The sequence below is a fragment of the Hippoglossus hippoglossus genome, chromosome 21, assembly GCF_009819705.1.
Source record: "Hippoglossus hippoglossus isolate fHipHip1 chromosome 21, fHipHip1.pri, whole genome shotgun sequence".
Lineage (NCBI taxonomy): Eukaryota > Metazoa > Chordata > Actinopteri > Pleuronectiformes > Pleuronectidae > Hippoglossus > Hippoglossus hippoglossus.
The window spans coordinates 15,690,017-15,702,633 of NC_047171.1; the positions used below are offsets into that span (position 1 = coordinate 15,690,017).

Consider the following 12,617-nt stretch of genomic DNA (forward strand, 5'->3'; position numbering starts at 1 on the left):
GAGGGGGGATTTGAAAGCAAACATCAGAAGTCGTTAATGTCAATCGACATCACTCTGTCATACCATATGCTTTATAAATTGTGCTACGTAAAGAAAAGGCTCCAGGCCTCGTTCGGAGAGAGACCACGAATTCAAATGCTTCTTTGAAGTCAGAAATCACTGGGTCAACCACTTTTAGGATGAGCTTACATTTTTCAGATTTAACAGGAAAGTGGTGGGAAGGCCGGTTAAAAGACGTTTGCTGGTGACTGCTCTTAACCTTCTCCCCTTCCTCGTGCCATAAAGTCACAGAGGGGGTGTGCTGCATTTCAAACGCACTGTAGCTATATTCCTGCCATCGAACCCTGTCGTTTCTTCATTCTACCCCCTTCTCTTCTGCTGGAGGAAAGAATTGTTGACATAAATGCGAAGGCGGCAATGAAATTAAAAGGCCTTATTTCAGGGCAGCCGTCGTGCCTCTTTGACTCTTACTGTGAGAAATTAAATCATAGAGAAACACATAAATCACGGGGCACAGGAAACAGGCGGGGACAGTCAAATCTACTCCAGTGCAATCCGCCTTTCATTCATCAAAACAGTCAAAGGCGATTCGCTGTGCCGAACCGTACAAATTAAACTGCGAGTGCCACAAGGCATCTCTGCTGGTATGCTAACGGCTGTTCGGCACAGCCCAGCTGCTCCTGCCAGCATGAAAATGAATCAGGTGTAGGGTGGGGCCAGCACGGAGCAGCAACAGCTTGTCAGGTGGAGTGAGAACACAAACAGCCAGCACAGCAGGTCCACATGGTGAGACCGGCCAAACAGTCAATTAGATGATTCTCAGGGAAAGATTTGATAAATATGAAAGCATGTTTTCTGGGATTGTCTCGATGCTTTACCAGGGTTTCTGCAGGTTTCAACAACTCTTTCAAACCATAATGAAAATCAAGACCCATGTCAAGTGCGACAGATATGAAGGAATGTCAGTCTCAGAATTACCAAGACTTACCTATAATTGAAGATGAGGTGAAGTAACTTATACGCTACATTATCTTACGTTAACTACAGGCAGAAAGAGCATGTACTGTATCCATAGTCTTTTTGAACAAGGTGTCTGTTATCAGCTCCACAATGATCTTGTTTGCAGTTTTATTACATTGTTCTAATATAACATTGTTGAGAAAGAACTACAACACACTGATGAATTACAAACTATGCACACCATCAAAACATTTGCCTTAAAAAAAAAAATCCATCTAATTGAAAAGCACAACTGAAGTAGCTTTTAAATGGACGTTATGATTAAGACCTACCTGAAAGAATTTAGGACCTACAACGTAATATTTTACTGTATTTAAGGCTTTTTAAAGCTTTAAATTTCATATTATTAAATTTTTGACTTTTTAAGACACCGGATTACATCAAATAAATTTTTACCTCCATCTCCACTTGGTTAATTTTGGCTGAGCTTGAATCCTGCACCAGTGGAATCTCCTCTTGTGGAGACACTCCACCACCATATTACTGGCATACAGTCATATCCCTAAATTAGTCCTCTACCACATGAAATGTCCTGTTCACACCACTAAACCCAAAGCAATTTTTGCCATCGCACATTGCCAAGTTCAGCCCTCTCCCTGGGTGTGCTGCGGCCCGTACCTGCAGGAATGGAATAAAGTCGTCTTGTTCCAGGTAATTGCAGCCAGGCTTGGCCAAGAGGTGCACGAATTTAGAAGCGTCATTGTGACAGGTCTGCAGAATTCTGGAGAAGAAAAGAGAGAACAGATGGTTGCAAGGTTTCTCCCTCCTTCACTCTCATGTTCTCTCTAGGCTTTTTATCATTCTTTTGGCAACACAGGTTTTGAATAGTTCCACATAATAGTGCAAACGCAGGTATAATACATTCTGAAATTAGAATTCTGAATCGCTGCCTGGTGATTATAAGCGTGGAGAGTTCTGGTAGCGGCGGAAAAATAATGCAGGCGTGTGGTGTGGCCTCTCATCTGAGAAGGGCTCAGTCATGAGCTCAAGTCAAAGGCCAGGTCTGTGCAGTTCTCTGGAGGCTCATACATTAATACAAGACCATGCCTACAGCATGCAATCGTGTTCAGCAGACAGCGAGCAGCCACCATTACAAAAGACCAATGGTATTCCTTTCAATTTCACACAGAAAGACACTGAATGGATGTTTTCATTTATATACTGTATATGCAAAGAGACTGTCCCCTTTGAGTGTTTTACAAGGGCTTTGTGATCAATGATTTCTGTGAAGAAATGAAAAGGAAAATGTGATAATAGCAGATACTGCATGCAGCATCTGTGATCCCTCGCGAGTCGTCATCATTGTCCAGAGGAGACAGTGTGAGCCATTTGGCTGAGAGTGAGTGAACCAGTAGTCGGGTGAGAATAAGAGGAGCTATTGTCTTACTTTCTCCACATAGCCACGAATTTGTGAACGGACACGAAGCCCGTCCTGTCGCCTCCAGCGGAGTTGAACAATGGCACTTTCCAGTAGACGGGGCACTCACAGGCCTGAGGAGACAAGGAGGGAAGGATGGGGGTTGTGTGTGGTGTGGATATAAAGGAGAAATATGAATGTTAAAAAAAAATTGCGCTTTAATTTTACACATGACATTTCATGCAGGAAAGAACAGCACATGACACATGACTCTGTTTGGTTTCAAAAGCAGTGCTGCATCACTTGCAGACTTCCCTGAGGAAATCTACTTGTCATTTATATCTTTACTCAGGTTCCCTTCAGGCCAATGCTCACATTCCCCTGGGAGAGGAAGATAATATTTTCCGTGGGGTTTTAAAAAAATAAATTAAAAAAATCAGTAAACATTTGTAAAGTCAGGAGCTAAATGGCACAAATGAAAATAATTTACTGGGTGGCAGCTGAACCGCCGTGCTACATATCACATTCTCACCTTGGCAACCTGCCCCATGTCCTCAATGGTGGCCCTTTCATTTGGGAATTGGGAAAATATTTTCTCAATTTTGGAAATGAGGCTGTCGATGTTGAGGTTGGCCTGGGGTCGGCCTAGTGGGAAGTAAAACTTTGGAATGCTTTCACTGAGCGCTGTGGTGACGGGCTCCTCTGTCCTCACCTGGGCCTGAGACAGACACACAGAAATAAACTGTTAGCCAATAATGCTTGCAAACACTTCTCAGCTCAAGCAGCCCATGTGCTGAGGCTTGTCTTAACACAAACTCTGCACTGCTGGCATCCGTGTAACCACACCTCTCAGCAGGCCAAAGGGAAGAGTTGTGACTACTCTGCAATCTCATCCATTTATCTGTAATAGAGCCGCCTGTGATACACAGTACCCGTTGCAGGATTGTAAGGCTGTAATAGATTTCAATTAAGATGTGTAAACTGACATTAACAGGTGCTGGATGTTTGGCCTGATAAATAGTTGCTAAAGGCCTCGATTGACCTAGTATTGTTAGTAACTTGTTAGTGGCATCTGTTTATCAAATTATGTCTAATCTGAGGGATGTATATAACAAGATAAAGAAGACATGGCAGAGAAAATCAATCATGAATAACATCTGCATGTGTTAATCCACTGACGGAGGATTACTCTTATTTCTACATGACAAATACAAGAACATTCATTAATTGAATACTTATTTACAACTTGTAATTTTGGTCACACAATCTGTGACCTTACTGTAGCAAGACAAAATGAAAGCTATTAACAAAAAAAGATGTGGTAACACATGAAAATAACACTGTTTGTGTCAGTAATGTTTCAAACCAAACAATATTTCCAGTCATCAGTTGCAAAGTTCTTTATATTTTTGTCATTTTTCAAGTGAAAATGCAAAACGTTTTGTGGTTGGGGCTCCTTCTCAGATGTGATGATTCACTGCTGTTCTTTGCGACATGTGAAGGTAAACAAGAATTTGGGATTCTTGACAAATACATTATTTGAAGAGGTCAACTTGGACTGTTGAAAATTACAACCAATGTCAGTTGTTTTTAATATTTGCCAACAATGTATAGACCAAATGATTAATTAAGAAGATAATTGGTAATGAAAATGATCGTTGATTCAACCCTATTAGATTTAATTTAATGTAAGAACAGCTTTTTAACACTTCTCCATTTATCTGGAAACAAACCAGACAACCTTTTAACACTTCAGATATTTTGACTTAAAAAAGCAGGAAACATGTCAATAGCAATATTATCAAACGAAGTAAGTGCTCCAGTAACCACAGCAGTGATCCAGCATGCACAGTATCAGGACCCAACAACTAATACACTTTAATGGAATAACTCTTAATTATACCAATGGTGCTCCTGGTAACTTGTGCCAAATGTCTGCTGGAAAAAAGGCCAATAGGTCAAAATAGCTCTATCACTAGAAGTCATATAAGATTATATTCCTGGGGGAGAGCTACAATAAATGTGTACACTTAAAAAAGCAGCTGAGCAGGTACAATAAGCAGGACCGCCTTGCTAAAGTTTAGAGTATGGAGGCAGAGGTGGGCCTGGCATGTGATGTGTGTGTGTTTTAGGTTTTAACTGTACAGTAGGGGTTGTGGGTCTGTTAGCTTGGGGTTAATATTAGCCACAATGTTACGCTCAATTTCCTTATATCTCCAAACCGATTAATTTCTAACCAGCTCCACTGGATGTTATTCAATAGTGCCACACCTCTTCAAAATATTTTAAACAGAAACCATCCAATATACGAGCCTGGACACACCTGTGTATTTGTGTCCTTTAACCAATTCTCCCTACGACCTTAAAATAAAGGTTTTGTGTGTCATAGCTTTGCAGTTAGTGCTATAAAGCTGTAAAGCTGTAGTCATGATAGTGGAAACCAGTTTCTCTTTTAACATCTGACAACAACAACATTGTGTAACATTGTTCCCAGGCCTTCATGTCAAGTTAAATCTGATTTCTAACCAGTATGATTTACCACACCAACCAAGCACAGCTGACATACTAAGACAAGTTCATGGGAATTGACTACTCTTGTGTGCGGCTTGCTGAGGACGGTGCAATGGAGGACATGAATCTGTCAAGATATTTCCATAGCCACATATAAAAAGCCAGAATGCCTCAGGATCTAATTGTGTTATGTTGCACATATTAGCCAGTTATTAAAAACAGCTTGAGGAGAGAACACTTCACTCAAAAGTCATCTCGTATTTAAAGACTATTCACACAACAGGATCATTCTCTGTGGCTTTTAATACTTAAATAAACACACACACACACGTTGCCCTGATAAGAGATAAAAATACCTTCTTGCTGTTTATTTTAGCCTGACACATTCTACTCATTGTTCACACCTCTGGTCATAGTTGACAGATTCTACATATAAACATTAGGTCTGCGACAACAGAACTTAAAAAAAAACTTATATATATATATATATATATATATATAGAGGGGGACATTATTGGGATTTATCAATCCGTGTCCTTTCTACATGTATTTGTGTCATTATGGAGTGAAAATGTTTTACAGTATTCTCTCAGAGGTAATCTGCTCATTTTTAATGAATGCTGCTGATCCTCTGTTCTTCTCTGTCCTGTGTGTTGGTGTCAGTCATGGCTATAAAAGGACATAAACATCTCCTGTTGGCCGCACTGTCCCCTCTCTCTCTCTCTCTCTCTCTCCCTCCCTCTCTCGTCATGCTAACCACTAGCAGAGCTCTTGAGCACAACTGGTAAGCCACATGACATTTTGCACATTGACAATGATGTCCTGAAAGAGGACAGTGAAGCATATGAGCACATCATACCACACAAGATGAAACATCATTCCATCATTATAACCAAGGCTCACATCTCGTGTCTCTTTGTACGTAATTCACTGATGAGCGGAAGACATGATTGCACAAATGTCGCAATTCACAGTTGTGTAAATATTTCTGGAGAAAGTAATGCAACTGCTCATATGTCCTCACTTCTCCAAATTACATACAGCTCCACCTTGTACTGAATGATTGTAAACAGTGAGGCATATGTTGCTCGTATTATAGCAGAGTTGTATTACAATGCAATCTGAATACCAAGACATCAAGCCCACACATACTAGTCTACAATAATAGACCTGCCCACTGGCTGACAGGCCGGCAAAGCCTGTCAGTGAAGGGTACACTCAAACAAACACCTGCCTGTCCTTGTTGGAAAGCTCTGAGCCTCTTCTTGAAGCGAGATGGCAGAACAAAGTCACAGCCACGTGCCAGCAGAGCCAACTCCTTCCTCAGGTCAGGGTCCTGACGCAAAGACAGCTCCTTCATCCTCATCCTCGCGCCAGACAGGATGGGGAATTCATATAAACGAGCACAATAATACTCAATCCAGTTATCCCCTTCACCGTGGAAATCTCTCAGTTGAAGTCACGGCTGAGGGCAAAAGGCAATGGCAGCCGTGGAAGTCCTCTGTCCCTGTGATTGTCCTCTGTCAGAGTGAGAGCCTCTTAATGCAAGAGAGCAGCTGCAACTGTGACTCTCTCTCCCATTCCAGATCGGGTCGCACAATCTCAGCTCTGACTGCTGCTCTGTCCCGGTCTCTGCACACCACACACACACACTGCACAGGGTCAGGGAGCCCTTGCCCCAAAGTTGCTGAAGAGATAAGGAGTGACGGACCGTATGTGTGTGGGAGTCACTTAGTGTAAGTGTTGGATGGGAGGGGTGTGTGCAAAGGATCTGCCCTTTCCAGTTTGCATTCCTCTGTGCTCATGGAAGGTTATGTAAAGAGACAGACCTGTTGTTGCAGCTTGCAGCAACCGCAGAGGCCAAGTGAAGGATGCACCTCAATACCACAATGACATGGTGCTTTTGATCACTGGCTTCCTTTCTAAAAAGCAGAGAATGTTTTCTTGTGCTGTGAACCCTGAATTTGGACGTCCCCTCTCTTGGACCATACATCCCAGACACTTGAAGTGATGGAATATAATGAAAGCCACATGTTACTTTACTAAATCTGTCTACTAAATCTAACTGGAAGTTTCAAAACAACAGGAAGCAGACTAAATTAACTTAATGAGGCATGTGCAAATAAATCAAAATCAATCAAGGTATGATACTTAATAATAGATAACCCGAGTGTCAAATCACCAGATTGTATATATGGACAACTAGAATGGCACTCAGTGGAGCACATACCTCTACCAAGGCTCAAGCTGCACCATATTGCACACTCACATAGACTCACACTCATCAATTCCCTAAATGTGCCTGATTTGTATCCATTAAGATCCATTAATTATTTCCCTGGGAAAATGTTGAGGAAAAAACTCTATCTTGAGCTGCTAAAGAAAAACCTGGATCCAAACCAAAATTGAATATGTCTTCCGTGACCCATACTACATCCTTCCACCAAGATTTGAGGAAATCTGCTCAGTTTCTTTCTGTTATCTTGCTTAAAAAGAAACAAACCAACAAATAAAAAGGACAGGGGTGAAAACATAACCTCCTTGGCAGAGGTAACTACATACATATATTCAAAAATTCTGCATCCTATCTTATGGCGGTCTTTGTTTTGCCTTCCCTTTGCAAGCTTGGGCTGCCAGCCATTCCTTATCTTATTATAGTTGATGGGCAGTGGGAGGAGAGGTGGAGGAGGTGGGGGGGGCACATGTCAAATTCAAAGAATGATGACTGAACCAGTCTGCGCCTATTAAAAGCACTAGCGAGCACCGATTGGGGCAAGCCAAGAAACTAGCACTGGAGAAACAAGAGTGTATCTTTAGTCCTCAAACAAACATCTGCTTCCGGTTGCTGCTGCTGTCCTGCAGGGATAGCAATTACATCAATTCTCCAGAAATGTGCTGATCTAACAGCTCTAGGATTGCCTTCACAACAGTGACCCAACACAGGGAAAGCCCAACACATGTACATGTATATTACTGATGGAAATGTTAATCAAATAAAAATGGTACACATATGTCTGCATTAGTGGACTCCGTATATAAACATTTATTTGTATGTTATTGTAGTCTTGAAAGCACACCCACAGTATTTTTAGTTGACAGGATCACAAAGTTCAGTTTTCCACTGGTTTTTGCTCAAACCCAGTTCCTGTTATCATCCACACAGGACACTGCACAGGCTTGATAAGCTGTTTGTGCCAAGACCAAAATAAAACCCGGTAGATCACATGAAACTGTCATCTCACATGGAACACGGTTCTGTCCGTTTTTTTGTCATTTGTGTTTGAGCAAAAAAAAAAAATCTGGATTCTGTTCCACAAACAGAGGCATCACAACGCAGCAGGAATAATGATGTGTTGTTTTACATATGTGGAAACAGCTCTGTTGTTTTTCTCACTAGAGTACATGTAGTGGGAACAGCAGCCGGGAATGAAGATACAACACACCCACAAGTGTATGAAGTGTGCGGCTTTCACGGACAACATACAATATAAGTGAACGCTAACTAAAAGGTATCAAGTGTATTTTGTTGTAAGTAGAATATGAATTCTCCTGAGTTATGATCAAAAATGTGTTATATGAGCTCAAAGTGAAACCAAATGTTTTATCATTTCAGGTATCTGTACATCTGTGCTAGATGTAATGACTTTCCCTCAAGGTGTACCAGAGATAAACATCATCAGAATGGGATGGATGTAAGGTCACTGTGACCTTGACTTCTAAAATTTAATGAGTCCTTCATTGAGAGATATGGACAGACATACAAGCAGAAAGCATAATGCCTCCAGCAATTGGCTGTTGTCATTGCGAATCACTGTTAAATAACCCAAGCATTAATACTAACCAAATCGTCTTATGACCACTGCAGACAGATTGTCCTACAAACACCACCACCCACAGAAGCAACTGTCGGTCACACAGGCTGCTGAAGTACTACATCCACACTGTAACGGGTCATTGTGACAAAAAGGGAAAAAAACACAAGAACTCAGACTGACCCCACAGTAGGTCTAATCTGTGAAGTGCTAAATCTGATTTGTACGGAAACATGTGTCCGGTCATGTTCCATTTATTACATAAGGGATGAGATTACCGAACACACTGTCTGTAGTTAGTGACCACTGGCGTGTCTGGATGTCAGGGTTTCCTGCAGTCAGATGATTATTTGTTGAGGTTGTATTTTCAGTTGAGCTTCAACAAATGTGGCATTCAGCACTTTTGATTTGAAACTGTGATATTCAAGTGTCAACAAGCATAGCAGATCTGCAACCGGAGAGAGTTATGCATAAGAGAAGGGTGGGAAACCTGATCAAAATTCCCCTGAGGGCCCCTCTGCCAACCAGTCAATACAGGCATACATGGTGTCCCACATTTACTATGTTCTGCTTCAATGTGTGTATTACTAACTTGATCGAACCAATGACGTGTGCCACAGTATGGCCACACAGAGGGGACTCAACCTATCACAACCACGGGGGTATAGCTACAACCAATTCACGACGAGGGTACAGAACCAATGCTGCTGTGAAATCCCAAAAAGCACCAACTCAAACCACCACAATCGGATGTCTGACAGGGGGATTTTGGGATACATGTGAACGTGGGCCAAAAATAGGCCTGACTGACAACGCGGTGGGTTCAGGGAAGTCCTACAAGTAGGACATGATGTGCGCGGAAAAGCTAGCTTGCATAATAGTTATAATGCACAAGCAGAGCCAATCAGTTACCAAAAACCTGTGTGGTCTATACGTCACCAGAGGTGGAGCAAAGGGTCTGATCGCTAAAGAAATAAGCTGCAAAGATAAGAATTACAGCACACCACAAAAATTAAACAACATTGTTAGAGCGACTGCTAAGTAAATATTGTTTTATTGTGTGTATTGTATTTATATGATTATAGTTTACAGCAATTAGTTGTTATACAAAAACTTTTAACCTATTCTTTTATTGTTTTACTGTTCGAAAAAATGAAAATTGAACTTTACTTAAGATATTTCCCAAAATAATGTGGTAAAACAACCTTTTAGTTTCATGGAATTTCACTACTGCCAAATAATGTAGCATTATAATAAGCAAACCGGACAATACGGCATTTAGTTTATTGCTATATAAATATTTACCTCATTCCAGTATAGACTTGAGACAAACGATTTAACTAAGGACATTTAATCTTTTAATTATCAGACCACTAATCAGACAGTTGAAAAAGAAACAAATCATATAAAGGTAGAATTTGCCAGTGAGCTCAAGAAATATCAGTTGACAGACACTTTGTATTTCTTTGTGCTATCTCAAATAGGCCTAAAATAACCTAGTCTTAACCGGAACTGAAACATTGCAAACATATATTTGACAAGTTGCCAAGGCTCCAAAATAAAAGCACTTGTGTGGGAAACAGTTTAACACTCTTCGACAGGTCAGGCAACTGAAAACGTGACCCTGGACCCCTGCTTCAAATAGCTTCTATGTTACTGAGCCCAACTAAGCATGTTATAAAAAGACGTCTTGAGAAATAACCGGTGATCCTAAATGTAGACATCGAGAACAGAAGAAAAAGTAAACACTCAAAAGGAAACTTATTTCTGTGTATGTCACCTACTGCACTCACAATATGAAGGCAGAGCAAAACCGAAAGCCAAACATTTATAGTGGGCAATAACAGATCTGAGACCACATATTCTGATAATGGGAAGCATCCAATAGTAGCAGTTTCAGAGTAAATTACACAGAGGATGAATGTGCTGCCACATCTCATCTCCCTGGCAGAGTTCATGGTATCTAATGCCAAATGCAAGGGAACCAAGGCTATCTATATCAGTGTCTGATGTCAAAGTCAGACCAGCTGTTCCAGGCAGCATCAGTGTGACATAAATTGAATTTTTGAGTAATCCTTCGAAGAATGCATCTGTATGCAGGAATTCATTCTGTTGTCTAAATATAGAACTATTGCTTTATACAACCTCACAATCCTTTTAATATTGAGTGACACAGCGAGGCCACATGCCATGAAACATCACAGCAGAGTACACAAACTGTGCAGCAGTTGCTTTATTAATCTGGGGTGAGGGGGGTGGCTTTAGGGGGAAAAGGTCAGGAGAGGGAAACAGACATGAATGTGAGAATGAAAAGGCTCACAACAATCTGTCCAGCCTCTTTATAGACCCATTAAAAAGATTGGGTTAGATAGACAATAAGTGGGTGGTAGATTCAAAGCATTCTTTGTAATTCTTGTGACAAACTTCCTCATCCTGTGGTCAGGCTATTTTAGCAACAAAGCACATCTCAAAAATACTGTGTAAGACTATGTTTGTAACTTGTAATATCCTGATGTAAAAAAGATCAAACTATAAAGAGTTTAATTTTGATTAGGCCTCTATAGCTATGTTTGTCTAAAAAGAAAGGGAACGAAATCTTGATAAACTTTTTCTATATCATCATTCTGTCCATTTTCCTTGTTGGCTAAAAATATATATGCTTTATGAGTAATTTATGAAGTTTGCTATGGACAAGAGGATATAAAAATCTGATCATCTCCGTTGGTAGACTGACTTTAATTTTAATCTATATGGGCAGTTCAGTGTTATGTACACAACACAATATGTAAAACACTTCATCGTCTTAAAGAAACAAATGCTTTGTTCTGAGTCTACTTCTACAGTGTTGGTGTTTAGAGAGAGAACAGACGTTGCACCACTGACCACTTGAACGCCTCCTCATGAATGTCTTGAGCATGTCAACAACATGTGGAAGGCGGAGACTCTAAGAGCACGTGTCCCCAGCTGTCTGGCTGCCTCACTGTCATCACAATCACTAATATACACCATCTACCACAATTGCTGGCTGTCATGTTGTTTTTCCTAGACTGACGGAGTAGGAATCCTTCAACAGATTTTCAAACCCTGTTGAGCCTTTTACCAGTTTTGAGCAGCTTGATTTCTTCTATAATCAAACAGCCCAAAGCAAAATTCCTACAACTCTACAGACTCCAGTCACATCATAATGTGTTCTAAAACACAGGCTGACAGGAGGAACCATAGTGCCAGTGAAAGGCAAGGTTCAGACACTCCCACTTCTCATACCACATTAATTCATGGGTGAGGCCTGAACATTTGGAAAGTATTTGACTAATAATTGCTACATATGCTTATAGACATGGAGGCTCCACTATGACAGTGCAGAGTGGACAGACCCCCCAATGCTTTTGATGCTGCAGGCTGCTCAGCAGCCTCTTGTGGCCAGCCTAGAAAAAAAGATCCCAGAGGACACGGCAGGGTCAGGTTGAAGAAAGTAATCATTGAAATCTATAAAAATTCAGTACTGAGTTAATAAACCCATTAAAGCCCATGAGAGACAGTAGTTGCTATTGACAAGAAAACTGCTCAATCATAAATAAATACACAAATTGAGAGTTTAGTTATTAACTTGGTAATAGAATGTTGGATGTTGTATCTGATGATGTGTAACTTTTTACTCTACAAAACCCATAAAAGCATAACTAGCCTCACTATAATCTCAAACAGTGATCACATTTTCTGCCTTTCTCATAGCAGATATTTTGATTTGTGGAAGTAGCATAAGAACATGTAATAGTAGTGACACAAATATTCCTCAAGTGTCCCAATGAGCTGTGACAATGAGCCAGCATAGGCACCATACCAGGACCCTGAAATTAAAGCAGCTAAATTGAAATGAGCCGTTTATTTTATTATTTACGCTTGTGCTTTTCCAAGGG

At 40.7% G+C, this 12,617-nt stretch overlaps 1 protein-coding gene across 3 annotated transcripts in view; it reads right to left on the reverse strand.

Annotated features, from left to right (window-relative positions):
- Window positions 1-12,617, reverse strand: part of ppp2r3b (protein phosphatase 2, regulatory subunit B'', beta) — a 34,484-nt gene that overhangs the window by 7,979 nt on the left and 13,888 nt on the right. The window contains exons 2-5 of one of the 3 annotated variants that reach the window (XM_034573433.1): window positions 6,123-6,540; window positions 2,910-3,095; window positions 2,408-2,511; window positions 1,639-1,741 (exon numbers count right to left, since the gene is read on the reverse strand). In XM_034573433.1, the coding sequence (XP_034429324.1) occupies window positions 1,639-1,741; window positions 2,408-2,511; window positions 2,910-3,095; window positions 6,123-6,254 (525 nt within the window). In that variant the 5' untranslated portion in view covers window positions 6,255-6,540. Of the gene's footprint in view, window positions 1-1,638; window positions 1,742-2,407; window positions 2,512-2,909; window positions 3,096-6,122; window positions 6,577-12,617 lie in introns of those variants that run through there. The other 2 variants (XM_034573434.1, XM_034573432.1) reach the window with 2 other exon arrangements.